At 45.6% G+C, this 20,085-nt stretch overlaps 1 protein-coding gene across 1 annotated transcript in view; it reads left to right on the top strand.

The window, feature by feature from the left end:
- LOC132396413 (ethanolamine kinase 1-like) overlaps positions 1–20,085 on the top strand; it is a 441,177-nt gene that overhangs the window by 73,852 nt on the left and 347,240 nt on the right. Inside the window, exon 3 of the mRNA XM_059973949.1 lies at positions 5,361–5,620. Coding sequence (XP_059829932.1) covers positions 5,361–5,620 — 260 coding nt within the window. The remainder of the gene's footprint in view (positions 1–5,360; positions 5,621–20,085) is intronic.

Raw genomic sequence — 20,085 nt, 5'->3', positions numbered from 1 at the left:
CTCCTATCACAGAGACAGCCTTCCTGATCAGTTTATTGAGCCTGTGAGCTCTGCTGGCCAGTGAATCTCCACTATCCAAGCACTGTCAAGGCTTTCAGTATTGTTGTGGCAATTAAATCTTTGTGTCTGCAAGCATTCAGTAACACTTGATTCACGTTAAATAAAGAAATAGTTAACATTTAAAATTATTCAATATGATACATTTAACATAAAACATTTATACTTAAAACATTTTTAAAAAACGTTAAAATGAATTTACATGATTAAAACAATATAGATTTCTCTAGAATGACCAGTGTCACCTGTCCCTTGTTCCCTGGTTTGATCTTGCATTGGGTGAACAGATGGACTTTCCAGTCTGTGAGAACTTGGAGATTGCAGATGTGCATGGTGTTCTGTTGAACTACATAGAGTCTATTGGATTAGCTACACCAAGTGGCAACAGGTCAATAGCAAAGAATTTTCACAGGGATATCCAAAAAAATCCAGTCATTAGTGTCATCATCAGGTTGAAGAATCTATCTGAAAATCTGTTTATATTTTGATTGAAATGGAGAAAGAAGTTGATGTCAATTCTACTTCAAAATCCTCACAATAATATGACTGAGTGGATTGGATAAGCTTCATGACTATGCTAGTTGTTAGTACTACATGGACTACAGCAGTTCTTATCCTCATCTTCTCAAGGACAATAGAAATGTGAAATAAATTACGACCACGCTTGAAATACGGATTATGTCATTATTGTGTGAAAAAAATCTTCCCTCACTGAGAGCACAAATCAGATATGTGCTGCAAGTTGCCATGATCTGACAAATGTTTACTTGGATTTCATTGGTAATTCTGTTTCTGAAAAGCTGTTTTTATATTTAAGAATTAATTTCATTGCTCAATTATGTTCTGATTTTGTGAACTGTGAGGAGTCCCATTGATTGGAAAAAAGGGTGTTGTAACAAGGATGATTGTCAGACTGGGACCCAAGTGCAGAGGAGATCAAAGAGGAGGATGCACTTGAACTATCTTTACCTGTGGATTGGTCAGTAGAGAGCACAGTCTAGCCCTCGAGAGTCAGTACATAAAGGATAGGTAAGCTCAAGACTGGTGTGCTGATAACTAAGAAGATGTCACAGGAGGGAAGCCACAAACTTTCCTTTGGGTCATACCTTTCTCAATCCATTACATAATGGAGCTAGCCACAAACCAGACGGACATCCAGCAGCTGAAGGACAGTGCTTGCTGGCTGACAGTTATTGACACAGGGAGCCAAAACAATCTCAGGACTGGTGCCAGTGGGTTGCACAGAGGGGCTTTAGATGGAAGACATAGAAAGTGGGGTTGATAGATCATCATCTGGCAAATGAAGACTGTATGTAACTGGACCCAACAGAAAACATTGAATGGCCTAATGGAGCTTGGAGCTAGTTTCTGAGATGCAACCTGCAGTGGAAGGTCTTTTGTGGAAAGCTAGATCCTTTGACCAGGATGGAATGAAGACCCCAGCCACGTCCGATGGTTGGCTTGCCACAGGTGAGGCCTTCAATAAGGCTGCCTGAGCTTTCCTCCATGTCTGTTCAGCAGATGGGACTCCCACACTGGACCCCTGCTCAGGAAACAGAGGTGGTATACAACCAAACTGACACTCGAAGAGAGACGTACCTAGAGCAGAGGGGCACAGAGTGTTCTCAGCAAACCCTACCCAGAGCCAGTGATCATTCCAGGTGGTTGGGATGCCTGACAAAAGGCACCTCAGGGTCTCCTTCAAGTCCTTCATATGCCCATTAAACTGGGGATGAAATCCCAATGAGAGACTGACTAATGAGCCAACAGAAGGCCTTCTGGAACCTGGAGGTAAACTGAGGATCTCGGTCAGAAACAACATCCTGGGAAAAGCAGTATGCTCTGAACACATGTTGCAGCATAAGGTTGGCTGTCTCCTAAACTGAAGGAAGTTGCGGTAGGGGCACAAAATGGCAGGCCTTAGAGAACTGGTCCACCACCACCATAATCACAGTGTAACCTTGCGATGGTAGCGACTGGTAATGAAGTTCATGTAGATATAGGACCAGGGACAGGAAGGAATGAGCAGTGGGTGTAGCCCCTGTGGACATGATCTGAGTTTCTTGTCCTGGGCGCAGCTGTGACAAACTGCAATATATGGTTTGACATCCCATCCATGTCCTACCACCATAGTTGCCATTTGAGAGGTCCCCAGATGTCCTGTGATATGTGTCCCACTAACATATCCGAATAGGCAGAGTGAGGGATGAAAAGGCAACCCTGTGGACCGTTACCTGGGTCTGCCTACTGTTGATGCGCTCTCCTGATGATAATCTCAATCCTCCCCTCCTCCTCCCCCAATTGGACTGGTGTCACCATTTGGGAGGCTAGATTCTGAGATGGCAACCAGGTCTGGTGGTTCAAACTGCATGGAGAGGCTGTCTGGCTTCTAATTTTTGAACCTGGATGATAGGTAATGATAAAATCAAAACAGTTAAAAAAGGGAGACCTCCAAGCTTGGCACAAATTTAATCAACGTTGCCTCTTGAATAGTGGGCCAGGTTTTCTGGCCTGTCCAGACCACAAATGGATGTTTATCCCCCATCCCCCTCCCCAGCAAATGTCTCCACTACTCCAGAGTTAATTTGACTGTCAACAGCTCTTTATCCCATATGTCATAGATCCTCTCCAGGGGGCAGAGCCACGGGGAGAAGAAAGCACAAGAATGAATTTCTGTTGCATCTCTCAGAGAACATCGTGATAATGGCCTGCAAGACTGCAGGGGGTGATAACTAATCCAAATGGTATCACAAGACATTCATAGTGGCCAGCAGGAGTGCTAGAAGTGGTCCTCCATCCATCGCCATCCTGAGTGCATACCAAATTGCAAGCATTTCAGAGGACCAGTTTGGTAAAGACAGTTGCTCCTTGCAATCAGAAGCAAGGATATTGGTTCTTCATGGTGATCTTATTGCAATCTCAATAATCAATACATGGTCAGAGTCACTACCCTTTCTCACCACGAAGAAGCTGCTCGCACCAGCAGGTGATGTTGAGGGGCGAACGAAAGCAGACACTATGGCATCATGGATGTACTTCTCCATGGCCACTCTTTCCGGAGCTAATAATCTTCCTTAGAGTAGAAAGATTCCAGTCAACAAGCCAATTGCACAGTCATAGTTTTAATGAAGCAACGGTGTTGTGGCCCTTTCCTTACTAATAAACTCTGGTAGGTCTCCATTCTTTGGCAGGAACTTGGGACAGCTCAGGAAAGGCAGGAAGCAGCTCAGGATGAGTGGGTGGGCAGCTGGTCTGGCAGGGAGAAGACCATCTGTGGAGTGCACGGACCAGTCAATTTGTGAGTTGTGGAGAGCTAACTGTAGATGTCCTGAGATTAATGGGAACAGAGGAGAACGAATAATGTAAAATTGGATAGTTCAGGCATGCTGTTTTGTGTGTAGACAGGTGGCAACAATCAGGTGGCAGATCCTCCCAGGACCCAGAGGTCTTCCATCCAGAACCATGCTCATGACTGGTTAGTCAAATTGGGCCAGGGGAATTTGGAGATGCCTTATTAACCCGAGGTCATGAAATTGCCTGCTGCAGCAGAATCCACAAAGGCTTCATGGGTATGATGTTGTTTACCCCAGGAGATGGAGATAGACAGCTCAACCATGGATGCAGCAGACCTAGGAGGAATGGGAAAGCCTGCAGCAGATCTTCCTTCCCTGGGTGTGTCTGAATTTTTCCTGACAAGTCAGGACAGGCAGAATGGAAATGGCCCAGCTCACCACAGTAGAGGCAACACTTTCCCTTCATTTTCCAGTCCTGCTCAGATAGGGAACATCAGCCTGCCCAGATGCATTGGCTCCTCTGGAGAAAGCAGGGGAGTATACATGACTACACTGAGAACAATGAGGCTGGTGGAGCTCAGAGAATGGAAACCCTAGCAAACTCACAGTGGCAATCTCTTTTCTTCTTTCCTGGAGATGATTGTCAACCTGGATGGAGTTATTGATCAGTACCTCAAGGTCCTAGACTGGGTCTCTGTCTGTGAGTTCATCTCTAATTTCACCTGATAACCCATGATGGACATGGGTACAAGAGCTTTAGTCTTCCAACCTCTCTCTGCTGCCAGGGTGCAGAACTCAATCATGTATGACACACTGCATGTACCCACAGAAAGTTGGAGTTGTTGGTGGGCTACCTCTTGACTGCTGACTGGGTGGTAAAACTCTCTCTTCACCTCCTTGAAGACTGGTGAGTCTGCATAACTTGGAGAGGTCTTCACCCAGACCACTGTAGCTCAGGTGAAAGCTTTGCTTGAGAGAAGATAGATGATATAGGCTACTTTGCAATGGTTGGAAGGGAACTTAGTGTGTTGTGGCTCAAAAGCCAGCGAACACTGGGTAAGAAAACTTCTACAAGTCCCTGGGTTGCGATCAAAACACTTGGGTGCAGCAGGTTCATGCACCACCACGTGACTCATGAAGAACCAAAACCGAACAAAAGGGTAATACATCTATGTTGGCTGGAGACTTGGGAGCTGTGGTAGCAGCAGGGGTTTTCTGGCTCAGCCAGACAGTCTCAGGGAGCAACTACAACTGCAATGTTGTCAAAATGTGCTCGATCATATGCTCATGTCTACTCACCATGACTTTGTGGCCAGCCAGCACTGATCGGAGATGATTGTACACTGCTGAATCCATGAAAGATTCACTCTTATTGTCACAAGGGTGGTTGCCTTGCTGGGTTTGAACCTGAATTGTTACGGTCTGTATCTTTAACCACTGGATTACCAGGAGAGAGTTAGACCAGGTGGACCTAAGTGCGGAGGTAACCAGAGATGAGGGTGGATTTGAACAAATAATCTTGATTTGTGGGTTGGTTAGTGGAGAACACAGGCTAGGGCTCAAGAATTACTATACACAAAGTAGGTAAACTCAAGACTGAGAAAAGATGAACAAAACAGAAGGAACTTAATTAAACAAATAAAACAAGGCACAGATCTACTGATAACTAAAATAAGACACAGGTTAAAATAATCAACTAATAATCATGGGGAGGCGGAGCATCAGAGCCTGGAGAACTCAGGCAACCCCAAGTGGCCAGAGTATGCAGAATTTATCTAATAGCCATGTTATTCAGCAGTCGCTTCCATAAATTTCTCTGACTTCTTGGCCTGATCATCTCAAAAAATGAAAAAGTAAGTTTATGCTTGTCTGTTTTAGTCTTAGTATTTTATAACACATTTGTATGCTGCAAACAGGGTCAAAGTGTAGCCATTATTTGTGGAAATTCCATCTTCCATTGATGTTTCACCTTTAGGGGAAAAAGGTAACCTTTTTCACTTCTGTCCTCAGGTTTTCACCAGTGGAATCACAAATAAACTTGTCGGCTGTCATGTGAACCAAGATATGGAAGAAGTTGTTCTAGTAAGAATATATGGCAACATGACAGAATGTTTCATAGACCGTGAGAATGAAGTGAAAAGCTTTCAGATTCTTCATGCTCACCACCGTGCTCCAGAACTTTACTGTACTTTTCAAAATGGAATATGCTATGAATTCATCAAAGGAACAGTCTTGGACATGTGGCTGCTTAGGAACCCTTCCATTTCCAGGTAATAAACTTTGCATATTTATTTTTACTCTTTACAGCTTGAAGTATGGTTTTAGTATAGATTTGGATAATCTTGAACCTGTCTATGGTAGCATAATTAATTAAGTAGATTTACCTGGTTTCTTTTCATATCTGGGCTTTTTTCCACAGAGTTTCTTGGAAGTCAGATGGGACTGCCAAGAAAACTGAAGAGGATAAGTTGGATAAGGTGAACTTGATGAAGTTTTGCAGTAGATGGGAATGGGAGGGATATGATTTCAAGGTCCAGGTATGAAAACTTTGGGAGGGGTCTGGCTGAATGAAACAAGAGTTTGAGAAGAGTGACAAAGGTAGACTTTTATGAAGGAAGCCATTCAATTATATCATTCCATGGCATCACTTATTATTATTTAGATCTATTTCCAAAACTTTTCAACCTCCCATCCATCTACCTATTTAATCATATGTTGTTTTGAGCCTCAAGCACTAATTATAGAAACAAATGGATATAGTGTCATAATGTTCTGGTGCGAAAAGTTTTATTGTGTTCTTTTTGTAAAAATTTAATACATTTAGCCATGTATTTGTGATTCGAGTCGTGACAATCTTCTTTGTAACTGTCCAAATATTTAATAATAAGACTTTACATTTGACAATTAAAAATTTGCTTTCTGAAAAATCTATTCTGCGACCATAAATGTTTGCCTTTTCAAATAGAAGACAATATCTGTATCATAAAGATTTTTTTGCTCATTATATATGGCAAAGTGCTTGGGATTTGTTATTAACTTGATGTCTTTTCATGTGTCACCTGAAGTCATAAACTCAATTAAAAATAAATCTATTCGTATAATGCAGCTAAAATTGCATGACATCATTTGGTAAATTCTCCACCATGATGTGATATTAGCCTTTGCAAAAACTTAAAAATATTATGTTGCTATGCTTCAAGATCATAGTTGTAGTACTGCTGTAGTCATACAAAAAATATCTAGTGTAATAGTGTACATTTTTAATACTTTGGGTATGATATAAAATAAACTTTTTATCATTGCTCTACATTGAAATTTATGATTCTATTTCAAACAGCAGTAGAAATGATTTTTTTTGTATAATAGGCTTCCATAATGAGGTTAAAGGTACTAGAGTAATGTAGCCTCCAGTCTCTGGGTGGGGCAGCAGGTTGGCCAATAAATCCTTTCACTGACCTGGGTTTAAGTGTGCATTTTTTTTTGGTTAGGAAGCTAACCTCTGAGGAGAGAAAAGAGAAGTTATTCATATTTTGGCCCTCTATGCCAAGAAATGTATTTATTGTATTCTTGCTTTAGAGCATTGATTCTGAGGTTGTTCCAGCAAATTGCACATTGGAAACTATGATTCAATGTTGGGTCACTTTATAAATGTACTGCAGTTTCCATGGAGTTGGTTCCCTTCAGTTTACCACTGTAAATGGAATAAAAGGTATGATAAGCAAAAATATAGTGTTTTGAAAATTGCAGATTTTTGTGAGCATCATGCACTCACGATTTTTCATGTATGTTTAGCAATAAGTGATCAAACCACTGTGCAGAATGCCACTTCTTAGTACAGTTTTGCATGAGGGTTGTTGCCAAGAAGTATCTATGTGCCAACTTTCTGCAAATCCTGCATTACGGATCCAAGAAAATAGGTTAAAATGCAAAAGTCTGAAAAATAATTGCAAACTGGATTGGAATTTCAATAATCCTCAAACCAACAGTAGCAGAGAAAAAGCCTTATTGTTTTAAAATTTTGATCAAACTGCAAAAAGGAAATATAAATAAAGGAAGACAGATTAGTTTACTTGAATATTTTCTTGATTCATTGAATGGTATCTGATCGATACATTTATTATTATATGCCAGCTACTTCCAGTTCCCTAATGGTGCTCCTAGTTTTAGATTTTTTCTTTTTGAGGGACTGGTCACTCATTATTCATCTGTACTGACAGTTGTCTCCGTAGTTCCCAAGCACTCAGTGGAAAAAGCAAATATGGTAATATTTAAGAGAAGAGCTGTGAGGATTTGGCCAACAGGGTTTAGTCCATGTAATCTTGTTACTTCTAACCACTTTCATTGCTGAAAGGGAACTAGTAAATATAAAACAAGTTTTCCTTGTTTATATTTGATCATTTCCCCGCAAAACTATAGTTGAGATTTCTTAGCCTTGGTTTCTTTCTGAATGCAATTAGTGAACAAGCTGGTTTTTGTGACGTTCTATTGGGTGCCATTAGTTAACCAATTTTAAGGATTGAAGAATGTGTTATAAACAACTCAAGGCAAAATAAACATTTGTCTTGACTTTGAATTGCTATAAATCAGCAGTGCCATTTTATGCAGCAAATACAGATATTTTACAAGAATATGTAAATCTATTACTTTAAACTTCAATTATCCCTAGTAACTGCATTCACGTTCTTCATAACACTAAAAATTTAATTCAACACCTCTACCTCTTAAATGTACACACTATAACCATGTGTAAGTTTTCACTTATCTGGACACCTCCATGGTCAATTCAATATGACTTTCAGTGTTTTTCATGCTGCTACTGGAATCTGGAGCAACACTCAATATCCCAGAGAAACTCAGCAGCTCAGGCAACATCTATGAAAGGAAATGGGCAGCGTTATGTTTCAGGTTAAGACCCTTCATCTGAACTGATAGAGGGGAGTCAGGATAAAAAGATGGAAGGGTGGAGTAAGAGGTAGGAAGGGTGACAAGGCAGAATGAGGAGGGGAAAGAGGATATAGTGACAGATTCTGGGAGGTGACAAGTAGAAAAGACGAAAGGCTGATCATGAAAGAATTTGATAGGACAGAAGGGTTTCAATCCAGAATAGGTTGGATTTATTTTATTCAGTTTCATAGCTTGTCTTTCCAATGCTGCCACATTTGGGTGACTGGGCTCATATTGGGATTGAGTAATTCTTATGTGTGGTTGAAGATAGTGAATTCACACTGTTGTTTATTGAAACAGCCACTTCTAGAATCAACTGATGCCAAAACAAAGTACAATTGAATCCATTTTGACATTTACTGCTGCATATAGACACCACTACAAGAGCAGATGTTGAGAAATGTAATTGCTTGAAGAATTGATACAAAAAACACATGGGCCAAGATGGCACTTGTTCCTTTATTATTGACCCCTGGGATGGATTTACTGTGGGTTTCAATCCATCTTATGGGCCCCTATTTCATACAGCTATCCTGTGAAATAGCAGAGCTCAGCAGCGTTGCCTTAATGTCCAAGGAATATCACCTTTGCAGCTTCTGTAGGGAGACAACTCAATGTCACGACATTTCATATTGTTGTGCTTTCAGTGAGCCACCCAAGGATCCCCTTCCTAGATCCCTGAGACGAGAGCCTCTTAGTTGGTTTGTATGTGACAGATAAGAGTCTTAAAAAGAGGACAACATTGGAAACTCGAGGAAATCTGCAGATGCTGGAAATTCAAACAACACACACAAAATGCTGGAGGATCACAGCAGGCCAGGCAGCATCTATAGGGAGAAGTGATGTCGACGTTTCGGGCCAAGACTCTTTGTCAGGACTAACTGAAAGAAAAGATAGTAAGAGATTTGAGAGGGGCAGGGGGAAATTCAAAGTGATAGGAGAAGACAGGAGGCGGTGGGGTGAAGCTAAGAGCTGGAAAGTTGATTGGCAAAAGGGATACAGAGCTGGAGAAGGGAAAGGATCATGGGACAGGAGGCCGAGGGAGAAAGAAAGAGGGAGGGGAGCACCAGAGTGAGATGGAGAACGGGCAGAGAGAGAACAAAAAGGGAGGGGGGAAGGAGGGGCATTAACAGAAGTTAGAGAAGTCAATGTTCATTCCATCAGGTTGGAGGCTACCCAGATGGTGTATAAGGTGTTGTTCCTCCAACCTGAGTGTGGCTTCATCATGACAGTAGATGACTCCATGGATAAGACAAACTGATGGCGTGAACATTGACTTCTCTAACTTCCGTTAATGCCCCTCCTCCCCTCCTTACCACTCCTTGATTTATTTCCCCCCTCCCCTTTTTGTTCTCTCTCTGCCCATTCTCTATCTCCCTCTGGTGCTCCCCTCCATCTTTCTTTCTCCCTTGGCCTCCTGTCCCATGATCCTTTCCCTTCTCCGGCTCTGTATCCCTTTTGCCAATCACCTTTCCAGCTCTTAGCTTCATCCCACCCCCTCCGGTCTTCTATCATTTTGCATTTCCCCCTCCCCCTCCTATTTTCAAATCTCTTACTACCTTTTCTTTCAGTTAGTCCTGACGAAGGGTCTCGGCCCGAAACGTTGACAGTGCTTCTCCCTATAGATGCTGCCTGGCCTGCTGTACTCCACCATTGGGAACCATTGGGAAAATTGGGAACTGATGGGCAAATGAACCTTGATGGATGGTATGAAATTATCATTGCTGCATCATCATTGAGAGATTTCTCAGCTTTACACTCTAGTTTTGTTTTCTTTTACTGTGCTTGCTCTGGAGTAAGAAGTGGAGATATAGTAAATAAGATGAGAATAGCTTGCTAGAGCAGAGGAGATCATGAGATAAAGAAAGCTCATGAATCCTTTGCCAGCAAGCTTCTTTAAAGCACTGTACCACTTTGCACACACTGATCTGCCAGAATAGGAACAGAGTGCTTAACAGCTCGGTCGCCTATTCTTCAAGACTTCTGCATCTGATGATTCACCCAGTCATCCAGGAAAAAATACTCATAGCACTCGACAAAAGCAAATGTATGAAGTGTTCTCCCTAGGTAGCAGCAATCAGTCCTCTGGCAGGGTGACGAAGAGCCAGAAGAGAGAGGCTGGAATTGTAAAGTGGTCAGCAGCTTGATACAGATAGACATGTCTTTTTTTTCTTTTGCAAATTTGCAACTTTTAAAAGTAGGTTTGGATGTACTTAGTGAAAACAACCAGCTGAGGGACAGTCGTGCTGCAGGGTCTTTTCCAATTTTCTGCATTTATCTCTTTCATCACAGGGCCTCCTCTGGGTGTAAAATGTGGTTTGACCTCTAATAGTTTTAAATATCAGAACATTTTTAAACACAAATGCTGCTACACTCCCTGCAGCTATAGAGCTGAGTCCAATCCCTCTTGTTTATCAGCTGAGATGTCTGCTCTTTTAGCTGCCTGCTGTATTTCCCACCTTGCCTGTTAGTTAATTGATTTGATTTCTGCTTGTGGTATGCAGCTGCAAACAGTGTTAAGGATATTGGTCCTCTTTGGGACTGACACAGCCAAAGCCTCACACTGATCTCAGAGCAATTTTTGCCAATTATTTCAACAGATTTCTCTCACAATAGCTTCATAAGCACTACGGCCAAAATCCTGAGGAAACATTTTAAACGATCGTTTGGCCAGGCTTCAACCAAGGTGGCAGAATAATAATTTGTAAAAAGGAACCTTGTGAACATTCTTCTGAAAACACGAAGTTCAAGCTTATTATCAAAATATGCATACCATATACAACCTAGAGATTCATCTTCTTGCAGGCAAACACAAAACAAAGAAATGCAATAGAAGTGTGAAAAGCCACACACAGCAATGACCAACAAACTTCCAAAGTGCTAAAGAAGACACATTGAGCAAATAGTTTAAAAACAAGTAAATAAATAATCATAGAAAATCAGCCGCATTTACCCCGAAAGTGAGTCCACAGCTATGGAGTCAGTCCAGCGCTGAGGTGAGTGCAGCCCAGGTCAGGAGCCCAGTGGCTGCGGGGTAACAGCAGCTCCCAAACCTCGCAGCATGGGACCCAAGACGCCTGCACCTCCCACCCGATGGCAGTACTGAGAAGAGAGGGAGACAGGTCAAAGACAGGCAGACACAAGTTTGTTTTCTGCTCGATGCTTTAATCAGAATGTTGTAATGGAGCTGAGCAGAGGTTCAGTTTCCAGCTTTGGGCCTTTACACCATGTCCACACCCAGGCCATATCTACATTCTCATGAGTCAAGTTTGCCAAACCATACAGGAGATCTTAGAATGGCTAGTTTGTTTAACTGGTTCGAAAGTACATTTCTTGAAGGAAAATTGCAGGCTGCAGATAGCAGTGATCGTTGTTCAGAAAAGTATATCTAGTAGTTTTGTGAGCTGACCACAAAATGTTACCGGATGTTGCCTGTGACATCTTGGAACCACCTTGGAGAAAACTGATACAAAAGTTATATTTAAAAGTTGTCTCTTTTATTAAAAAAAAATGGAGATTACCCATTAAAGATGAAGATTTTTTTTCTCCGAGTGCCCTCCCCCTCCCCCTCCCCCTCCCCCTCCCCCTCCCCCTCCCCCCCCCCCCCCCCCAAAGGCAGATGGATTCTTGGTAAGCAAGGCTGTGAAAAGTTATCAGGATGTGCAAGGATTCAAGGATTACAAAGTTGGAGAAACAATCAACTGAGACATTACTGAACTGCGAAGCATGCTCTTGCTGAATTGTTTCGGCCCGAAACATCGACTGTACATTTTATCCATAGATGCTGCCTGGCCTGCTGAGTTCCTCCAGCATTTTGTGTGTGTTGCTTGGATTTCCAGCATCTGCAGGTTTTGTCTTGTCGAGGAGCTGAGTTGCCTTTTCTTACTCCCTAGTCACATGTTCACTTGCAAAAATAATCTGAGACTTCTATGTTCTTTGGGCTAAAGATATTTCAATGAATGCTTATACAAAAAGAATGAGAAGTAATGAAGAAACTCCTCAGTCCATTTTTACTTCCTTACAACATTACCCTTACTGAAAAGTAGCTCTCCTACCATTGCCTGGCTCTACAATATCCAGTGTGCTTTTCTATGGCCAGTGCAGGGTTACATTATTATGTTCCATGTGGTGAGTTCCCAAACTAGTGTGATAAAGGTAGTTCCCAATTGGTAATTAAAAGATAAATGGATAAATTCAAGCTACAGAACTCCAACAGAATCAGAGAGAAGTCTAGGACAGAAATGGGTTGTTTGGCCCAGCTGGATCATACTAACCAAGATACCCCCCCATTTGCCTGGGTTTGGCCTACATTTGCACTAAACCTTTCCTGCTCGAAACCTGTGCCCAATGGTCCTAGTTCTGAGATGGAGCAAAAAACACTGGGAACTCTTTCATCAAGACAGGATGAGGAATGAGCCGTCAGAGGAAGCGGTTGAAACAAGTGCAAACACTTCCTCTAGCAGCTCATTCCACATACAGCCTTGATGGGGAAGAAGTTGCCTTTCAGGTTCCTGCTAAATATCTGCACTTTCACTTTAAACCGAAGCCCCCTAGTTTTTGATTTCCCAACCCTGGGAAGAGGAGTGTGTGCATTCACCCTATCTCTGCCCCTCATAACTTGACACAGCTTTATAAGGTCAACTCTCTCTGGACATGTGATTTCATGTATCAGCTAGTAAACTAGCACTTTCCCCAACAAGTCTGTGCCAGTGTTTTCTTTTTCTCCACCCAGAAATAGGACCAACAGGCATAGGACATATTTGGATCTCAAGGCAAACAGATCAAAAACTTCAGAGTGATAATGATGTGAGCAACAGTCCAGCTACGTTTGGCTATTAAGACTAACAACAATCATGCAAGTTAGAGCAAAAACATGCAGTTCAAGTATTCAAAATAACCAAACTTCTGCTGATAGGTGTTTATAAAATTATCAATTGAAGATGAAATTGCAGATTGTGGCGACCCACTTTCTGCGCAGGCGAACCGGCTCACAAATAGCCAGCGTGCGGGGGGGGGGGGGGGGGACTTTGGTAATGCACCTCTGATGTCATTTCCGCCCGGAGAGGGTGGGCGCTAGGGATTAAATGCCAGCACCGCAAAGTTTGAATAAACTAGTCGCGAAACGACTTTCCGACTGCGTGTCGTTATTTCAGCACTGTGTGTAGCACATCGCTACATTGGTGACCCCAATGGTCCAAACGGGATTTGGACCAAAGATGACCGACTCTTCATCTGTTCATGCAATTTTGCTAAAACTGCCAACTTTCTGAACACTGCGACCACGCGTGTGGTTTAGCCAAGCAGAAGCCCAGTTCCAGATTCGACAGATATCCTCTGATTCCACGCGTTACTACCACATGGTGAGTGCCCTTGACCAGGAGATGGCCGCCCAGGTTGCGGATTTCATACAGTTGCCCCCGGAAGAAGGCAAATATGAAGCATTCAAAGCGCTGCTCATTGGGACCTTTGGCCTCTCACGGCGTGATTGGGGTGTCCGCCTGCTTCACCTGGATGGTTTGGGAGATAGACTGCCATCAGCATTGATGAACGAGATGCTGCCCTTGGCTGACGGACACAAGCCTCGCCTCATGTTCGAGCAAGCGTTCCTAGAGCGACTGCCCGAGGACATACATCTGCTGCTGGCCGACGCAGTTTTCAGCGACCTCCGGAAGGTGGCGGCCCGGGCAGACGTGCTGTGGAAAGCCAAGAGGGAGTCCGTCGGTCAGATTAGCAGGCCACGTGCCCAACAGCGGACCAAACCAGGCCCGGCAGGGGGGGCGCACACAACACAGAGGCAGGAGTGAGGAGGCTAGTGAACAGTGGAATTTCTACCACAAGCGGTGGGGCACAAAAGCCCACCATTGTTGCCCGCCCTGCAAGGGCCAGGGCCAGCTGCCGCTAATGACTATGGCGGCTGGCCACCAGGACAGCCTCTTGTACGTCTGGGACAAACAGTCGGGACGCCGCTTCTTGGTTGACACCGGAGCAGAAATCAGCGTACTGCACCCGATGGGGTTCGACGCCCGCAACAGGAAGCCAGGAACCACCCTGAGGGCCGCAAACGACAGCACGATACGGACCTATGGCACCTGCACAGTGCAGCTGCAGTTCAGCACCAGCTGGTTCACGTGGGACTTCACACTGGCCACGGTGGCCCAACCACCCCTGGGGGCGGACCTTGCGAGCTCACAGCCTGCTGGTCGACTTGCAATGGAAAAGACTGGTACATGCTGAGACTTTCCAGACGTTCTCCCTGGGTGAAGCCAAGTTGCCGGCCCCACACCTGGACTCCATCACACTGTCGGACAACGAATTCACCAGAATCCTGGTGGACTTTCCATCGATTCTGGCACCGCAGTTCACGGCAGCCATGCCCAGACACGGGGTACAGCACCACATTCCGACCCAGGGACCACCCCTCCACGCCTGCACACGAAGGCTCCCCCTGGAAAAGCTCCGCCTGGCAAAGGAGGAGTTCAAGACGATGGAGGAATTGGGGATCGTACGGAGATCTGACAGCCCATGGGCCTCCGCCCTGCACATGGTGCTCAAAGCAGCCGGGGGTTGGAGATCATGCGGCAACTACCACAGGCTGAACGAGGCTACCACACCGGACCGCTACCCTGTGCTGCACATACAGGACTTTGCAGCAAACCTGCACGGGGCAAGAATATTTTCCAAAGTAGACCTCATCTGGGGATACCATCAAATCCCGGAGCACCCTGAAGACATCCCCAAAACAGCACTTATCACCCCGTTCAGCCTGTTCGAGTTCCTCCGAATGCCGTTTGGCCTGAAGAATGCTGCACAGACATTCCAGCGGATAATGGACGAGGTGGGACACGACCTGGACTTTGCGTTCATCTATTTGGACAACATCCTTATAGCCTGCAGTAGTGGTCAGGAGCTTCTGTCCCACCTCCGCCAGCTCTACTCCCGCTTGAGTGAATTCGGCCTCACGATCAACCCGGCCAAATGCCAGTTCAGTCTTGATACCATCGACTTCCTGGGCCACAGGATTACCAAAGACGGGGCAACACCTCTGCCTGCCAAGGTAGACGCAATCCACCACTTCGCCAGGCCCAACACAGTGTTGGCCTGCAGGGGTTCATTGGTCTGGTGAACTTCTACCACTGTTTCCTCCCCTCAGCAGCCCGTATCATGCGCCCTTTGTACACACTGGTTGGGTAAAGGCAAGGACATTACTTGGGACGAGGAGGCCGCGGCTGCTTTCGTCAAATCCAAGGAAGCCTTGGCAGATGCCGCGATGCTGGTGCACCCCAGAACGGACGTTCCGACCGCCCTCACAGTGGATGCATCCAACACAGCAGTCGGTGCTGGAGCAGCTCATCGAGGGGCGCTGGCAACCCCTGGCGTTCTTCAGCAAGCACCTACGACCACCCGAACTCAAGTACAGTGCTTTCAACCGGGAGCTGTTGGCACTGTATCTGGCAATCCGGCATTTCAGGTACTTCTTAGAAGGCAGGTCGCTCGCTGCATTCACGGACCACAAACCGTTGACCTTCAAGTTCACGAAGGTGTCCGATCCCTGGTCGGCTTGCCAGCAGTGACATCTGTCCTACATCTCTGAGTACATGACGGACATCCAGCATGTCTCGGGAAAGGACAACGTCATGGCGGATGCACTCTCCAGACCAGCTGTCCAGGCCCTGTCCCTGGGGGTGGACTATGCAGCACCGGTGGAGGCGCAGCAGGCAGACAACGAGATGCCCAGCTACAGGACCGCAGCCTTGGGTTTGCAGCTGCAGGACTTCCTCATAGGCCCAGGTGAGAGGACCCTCCTGTGCGACGTGGCTACCGGCCAACCTTGCCCCATCGTCCCGGCAGCCTGGAGGCGCCGGGTTTTCGACTCCATACACGGTTTGGCACACCCATCTATCAGGACAACTGTCCAGCTGGTCTCCAGCAAGTTCTCGTGGCACGGACTTCGCAAGCAGGTCAGTGAATGGGCCAGAACGTGCGCGCCGTGCCAAACAGCCAAGGTGCAGCGGCACACTAAAGCCCCGCCGCAGCAGTTCGAACCCACCCACCGGAGGTTCGACCACACTCATGTGTGGATATTGTCGGCCCCCTACCAGTGTCCCAAGGAGCACGGTACCTCCTAACTATGGTAGACCGGTTCATGAGGTGGCCAGAGGCGGTCCTGCTCACCGACACATCTGCCGATTCCTGCGCCCGAGCACTGATTGTCACCTGGGTAGCACTCTTCAGGGTACCGGCCCACATTACCTCTGACAGAGGCCCCCAGTTCACCTCCAGCCTGTTGGGAACGCAGCTACACCACACAACTGCCTACCACCCACAGTCGAACAAACTGGTGGAATGCTTCCACCGTCACTTGGAGTCGGCTCTCATGGCCCACCTGAGAGGACCTAACTGGGTGGACGAGCTTCCCTGGGTCCTGCTTGGAATTCATACAGCGCCCAAAGAGGATCTGCACGCCTCGTCAGCCAAGTTGGTGTACAGCGCGCCTCTGGCCGTCCCGGGAGAGTTCATACTAGCCCCAAGGGGGCAAGAGGACAAACCCGCAGCAGTCCTGGACAGACTACGCGAAAGGCTCAGCAACCTAACCCCCTTACCAACTTCACAGCACGGATGGACCACGACCCATGTACCCACAGACCTGCAGAACTGTAAGTTTGTGTTTGTACGATGGGGTGGACACCGGGCACTGCTACAGTGGCCGTACGAGGGGCCATTCAAGGTGATCAACAACAACAGGTCCATGTACGTTCTGGACATTGGGGGGAGAGACCCAGTGGACCGACTCAAACCAGCCCATGTGGACTTGGCACAGCCAGTTGAGGTTCAGGCACCGTGGCGCAGAGGCAGACCTCCCAAACAGAGGCTGCTCCAGACTGTGGACATTGGGGGGTGTATAGCCGGTTCTGGGGGGGGGGGGGGGTTATCTGGTGACCCACTTTCTGCGCAGGTGAACCAGCTCGCAAGTAGCCAGCGCGCCGGGGGAGACTTTAGTAATGCACCTCTGACGTCATTTCTGCACGGAGAGGGCGGGCGCTAGGGATTAAATGTCAGCGCTGTGAAGTTTGAATAAACCAGTCTCGAAATGACTTATGACTTACATGTCATTATTTCAGCTCTGTGTGTAGCATATCGCTACAAGATGATGTAAAATGTACAAACTCCATTTCCAGAAAAGTTGGGATATTTTCCAAAATGCAATAAAAACTAAAATCTGTGATATGTTAATTCACGTGAACCTTTATTTAACTGACAAAAGTACAAAGAAAAGATTTTTAATAGTTTTACTGACCAAGTTAATTGTATTTTGTAAATATACACAAATTTAGAATTTGATGGCTGCAACACACTCAACAAAAGTTGGGACAGAGGCATGTTTATCATTGTGTTACATCACCTTTCCTTTTAATAACACTTTTTAATCATTTTGGAACTGAGGATACTAATTGTAGTAGATATGCAATTTGAAATTTTGTCCATTCTTGCTTGATATAAGACTTTAGCTGCTCAACAGTCCGTGGTCTCCATTGTCTGATTCTCCTCTTCATGATATGCCATACATTTTCAATAGGAGATAGATCTGGACTGGCAGCAGGCCAGTCAAGCACACGCACTCTGTGTCTACAAAGCCACGCCATTGTAGCCTGTGCAGAATGTGGTCTGGCATCGTCCTGCTGAAATAAGCATGGACATCCCGGGAAGAGACGTCGCCTATGTCTCTCTAAAATCCTAATATACGCCTCAGAGTCAATGGTACCTTCACATACATGCAACTCACCCATGCCGTGGGCACTGATGCACCCCACATACCATCACAGATGCTGGCTTTTGCACCTTTCACTGATAACAATCAGGATGATTGTTTTCATCTTTGGCACGAAGAACTTGACGCCCGTTTTTTCTGAAAACTAGCTGAAATATGGACTCATCTGACTGCAGCACACGGTTCCACAGTCTTTCAGTCCATTTGAGATGAGCTCGGGCCCAGAGAACTCGCCGGCGTTTCTTCATAGAGTTGATGTATGGCCTCCTCCTTGCGTAATACAGTTTTAAGTTGCATTTCTGGATGTAGCAACGGACTGTATTAAGTGACAATGGTTTTCTGAAGTACTCCCGAGCCCAGGTGGCTATAATTGTCACAGTAGCGTGACGGTTTCTTAGGCAGTGCCACCTGAGGGCTCGAAGATCACGTGCATTCAACAGTGGTTTCCGACGTTACCTTTTATGCACTGAGATGTCTCTGAATTCTCTGAATCTTTTCACAATATTATGTACTGTAGATGTTGAAAGACCTAAATTCTCTGCAATCTTGCGTTGGGAAATGTTCCTTTTGAACTGACTAACAATTCTCTCACGAAGTAGCTAGATAGCTATCTTATGGATAAGGGAATCAAGGGATATGGGAACAAGGCAGGAACTGGGTATTGATAGTAGTTGATCAGCCATGATCTCAAAATGGCAGTGCAGGCTCAAAGGGCCGAATGGTCTACTTCTGCACCTATTGTCCCTTGAATTCTGGCACAAAGGGGTGAGCCACGACCCATCCTTGCTTGCAAAGACTGAGCCTTTGATGGACACTACTTTTATATCCAGTCATGATACCTCACCTGCTACCAATTAGCTTGCTTAATGTGCAGTCTTCCAAATCGGTGTTTCTTGAATATTCTGTGCACTTATCAATCTTATTTTAACTCTGTCCCAACTTTTGTTGAGTGAGTTGCAGCCATCAAATTCTAAATTTGTGTATATTTACACAATACAATTAAGTTGGTCGGTAAAACTATTGAAAGTCTTTTCTTACAACAACACACACAAAATGCTGGTGGAACACAGCAGGCCAGGCAGCATCTATAGGGAGAAGCACCGTCGACGTTTTGGGCCGAGACCCTTCTTCAGGACTAACTGAAAGGAAAGATAGTAAGAGATTTGAAAGTTGTGGAGGGAGGGGGAAATGTGAAATGATAGGAGAAGACCGGAGAGGGTGGGATGAAGCTAAGAGCTGGAAAGACGATTGGCGAAAGAGATACAGAGCTGGAGAAGGGAAAGGATAATGGGACGGGAGGCCTCAGGAGAAAGAAAGGAGGTGGGGGGGAAGCACCAGAGGGAGATGGAGAACAGGCAAACAGCTAAATATGTCAGGGATGGGGTAAGAAGGGGAGGAGGGGCATTAATGGAAGTTAGAGAAGTCAATGTTCATGCCATCAGGTTGGAGGCTACCCAGCTGGTATATAAAGTGTTGTTCCTCCAACCTGAGTTTGGATTCATTTTGACAATAGAGGAGGCCATGGATAGACATATCAGAATGGGAATGGGACGTGGAATTAAAATGTGTGGCCACTGGGAGATCCTGCTTTCTCTGGCGGACCAAGTGTAGGTGTTCAGCGAAACCGTCTCCCAGTCTGTGTCGGGTCTCACCAATATATAAAAGGCCACACCGGGAGCACCGGACGCAGTATACCACACCAGCCGACTCACAGGTGAAGAGTTGCCTCACCTGGAAGGACTGTCTGGAGCCCTGATTGGTGGTGAGGGAGGAAGTGTAAGGGCAGGTGTAGCACTTGTTCAGTTTACAAGGATAAGTGCCAGGAGGGAGATTGGTGGGAAGGGATGGGGGGACGAGTGGACAAGGGAGTCATGTACGGAGAGATCCCTGCGAAAAGCAGAAGGGGGGGAGGGAAAAATGTGTTTGGTAGTGGGATCCCGTTGGAGGTGGCGGAAGTTACGGAGAATTATATGTTGGACCTGGAGGCTGGTGGGGTGGTAAATAAGGACAAGGGGAACCCTATCC

This window comes from Hypanus sabinus, chromosome 7 (assembly GCF_030144855.1).
Source record: "Hypanus sabinus isolate sHypSab1 chromosome 7, sHypSab1.hap1, whole genome shotgun sequence".
NCBI lineage: Eukaryota > Metazoa > Chordata > Chondrichthyes > Myliobatiformes > Dasyatidae > Hypanus > Hypanus sabinus.
The sequence above is the reverse complement of the archived record's forward strand: the minus strand, read 5'-3'. Positions and strand labels throughout refer to the sequence as shown.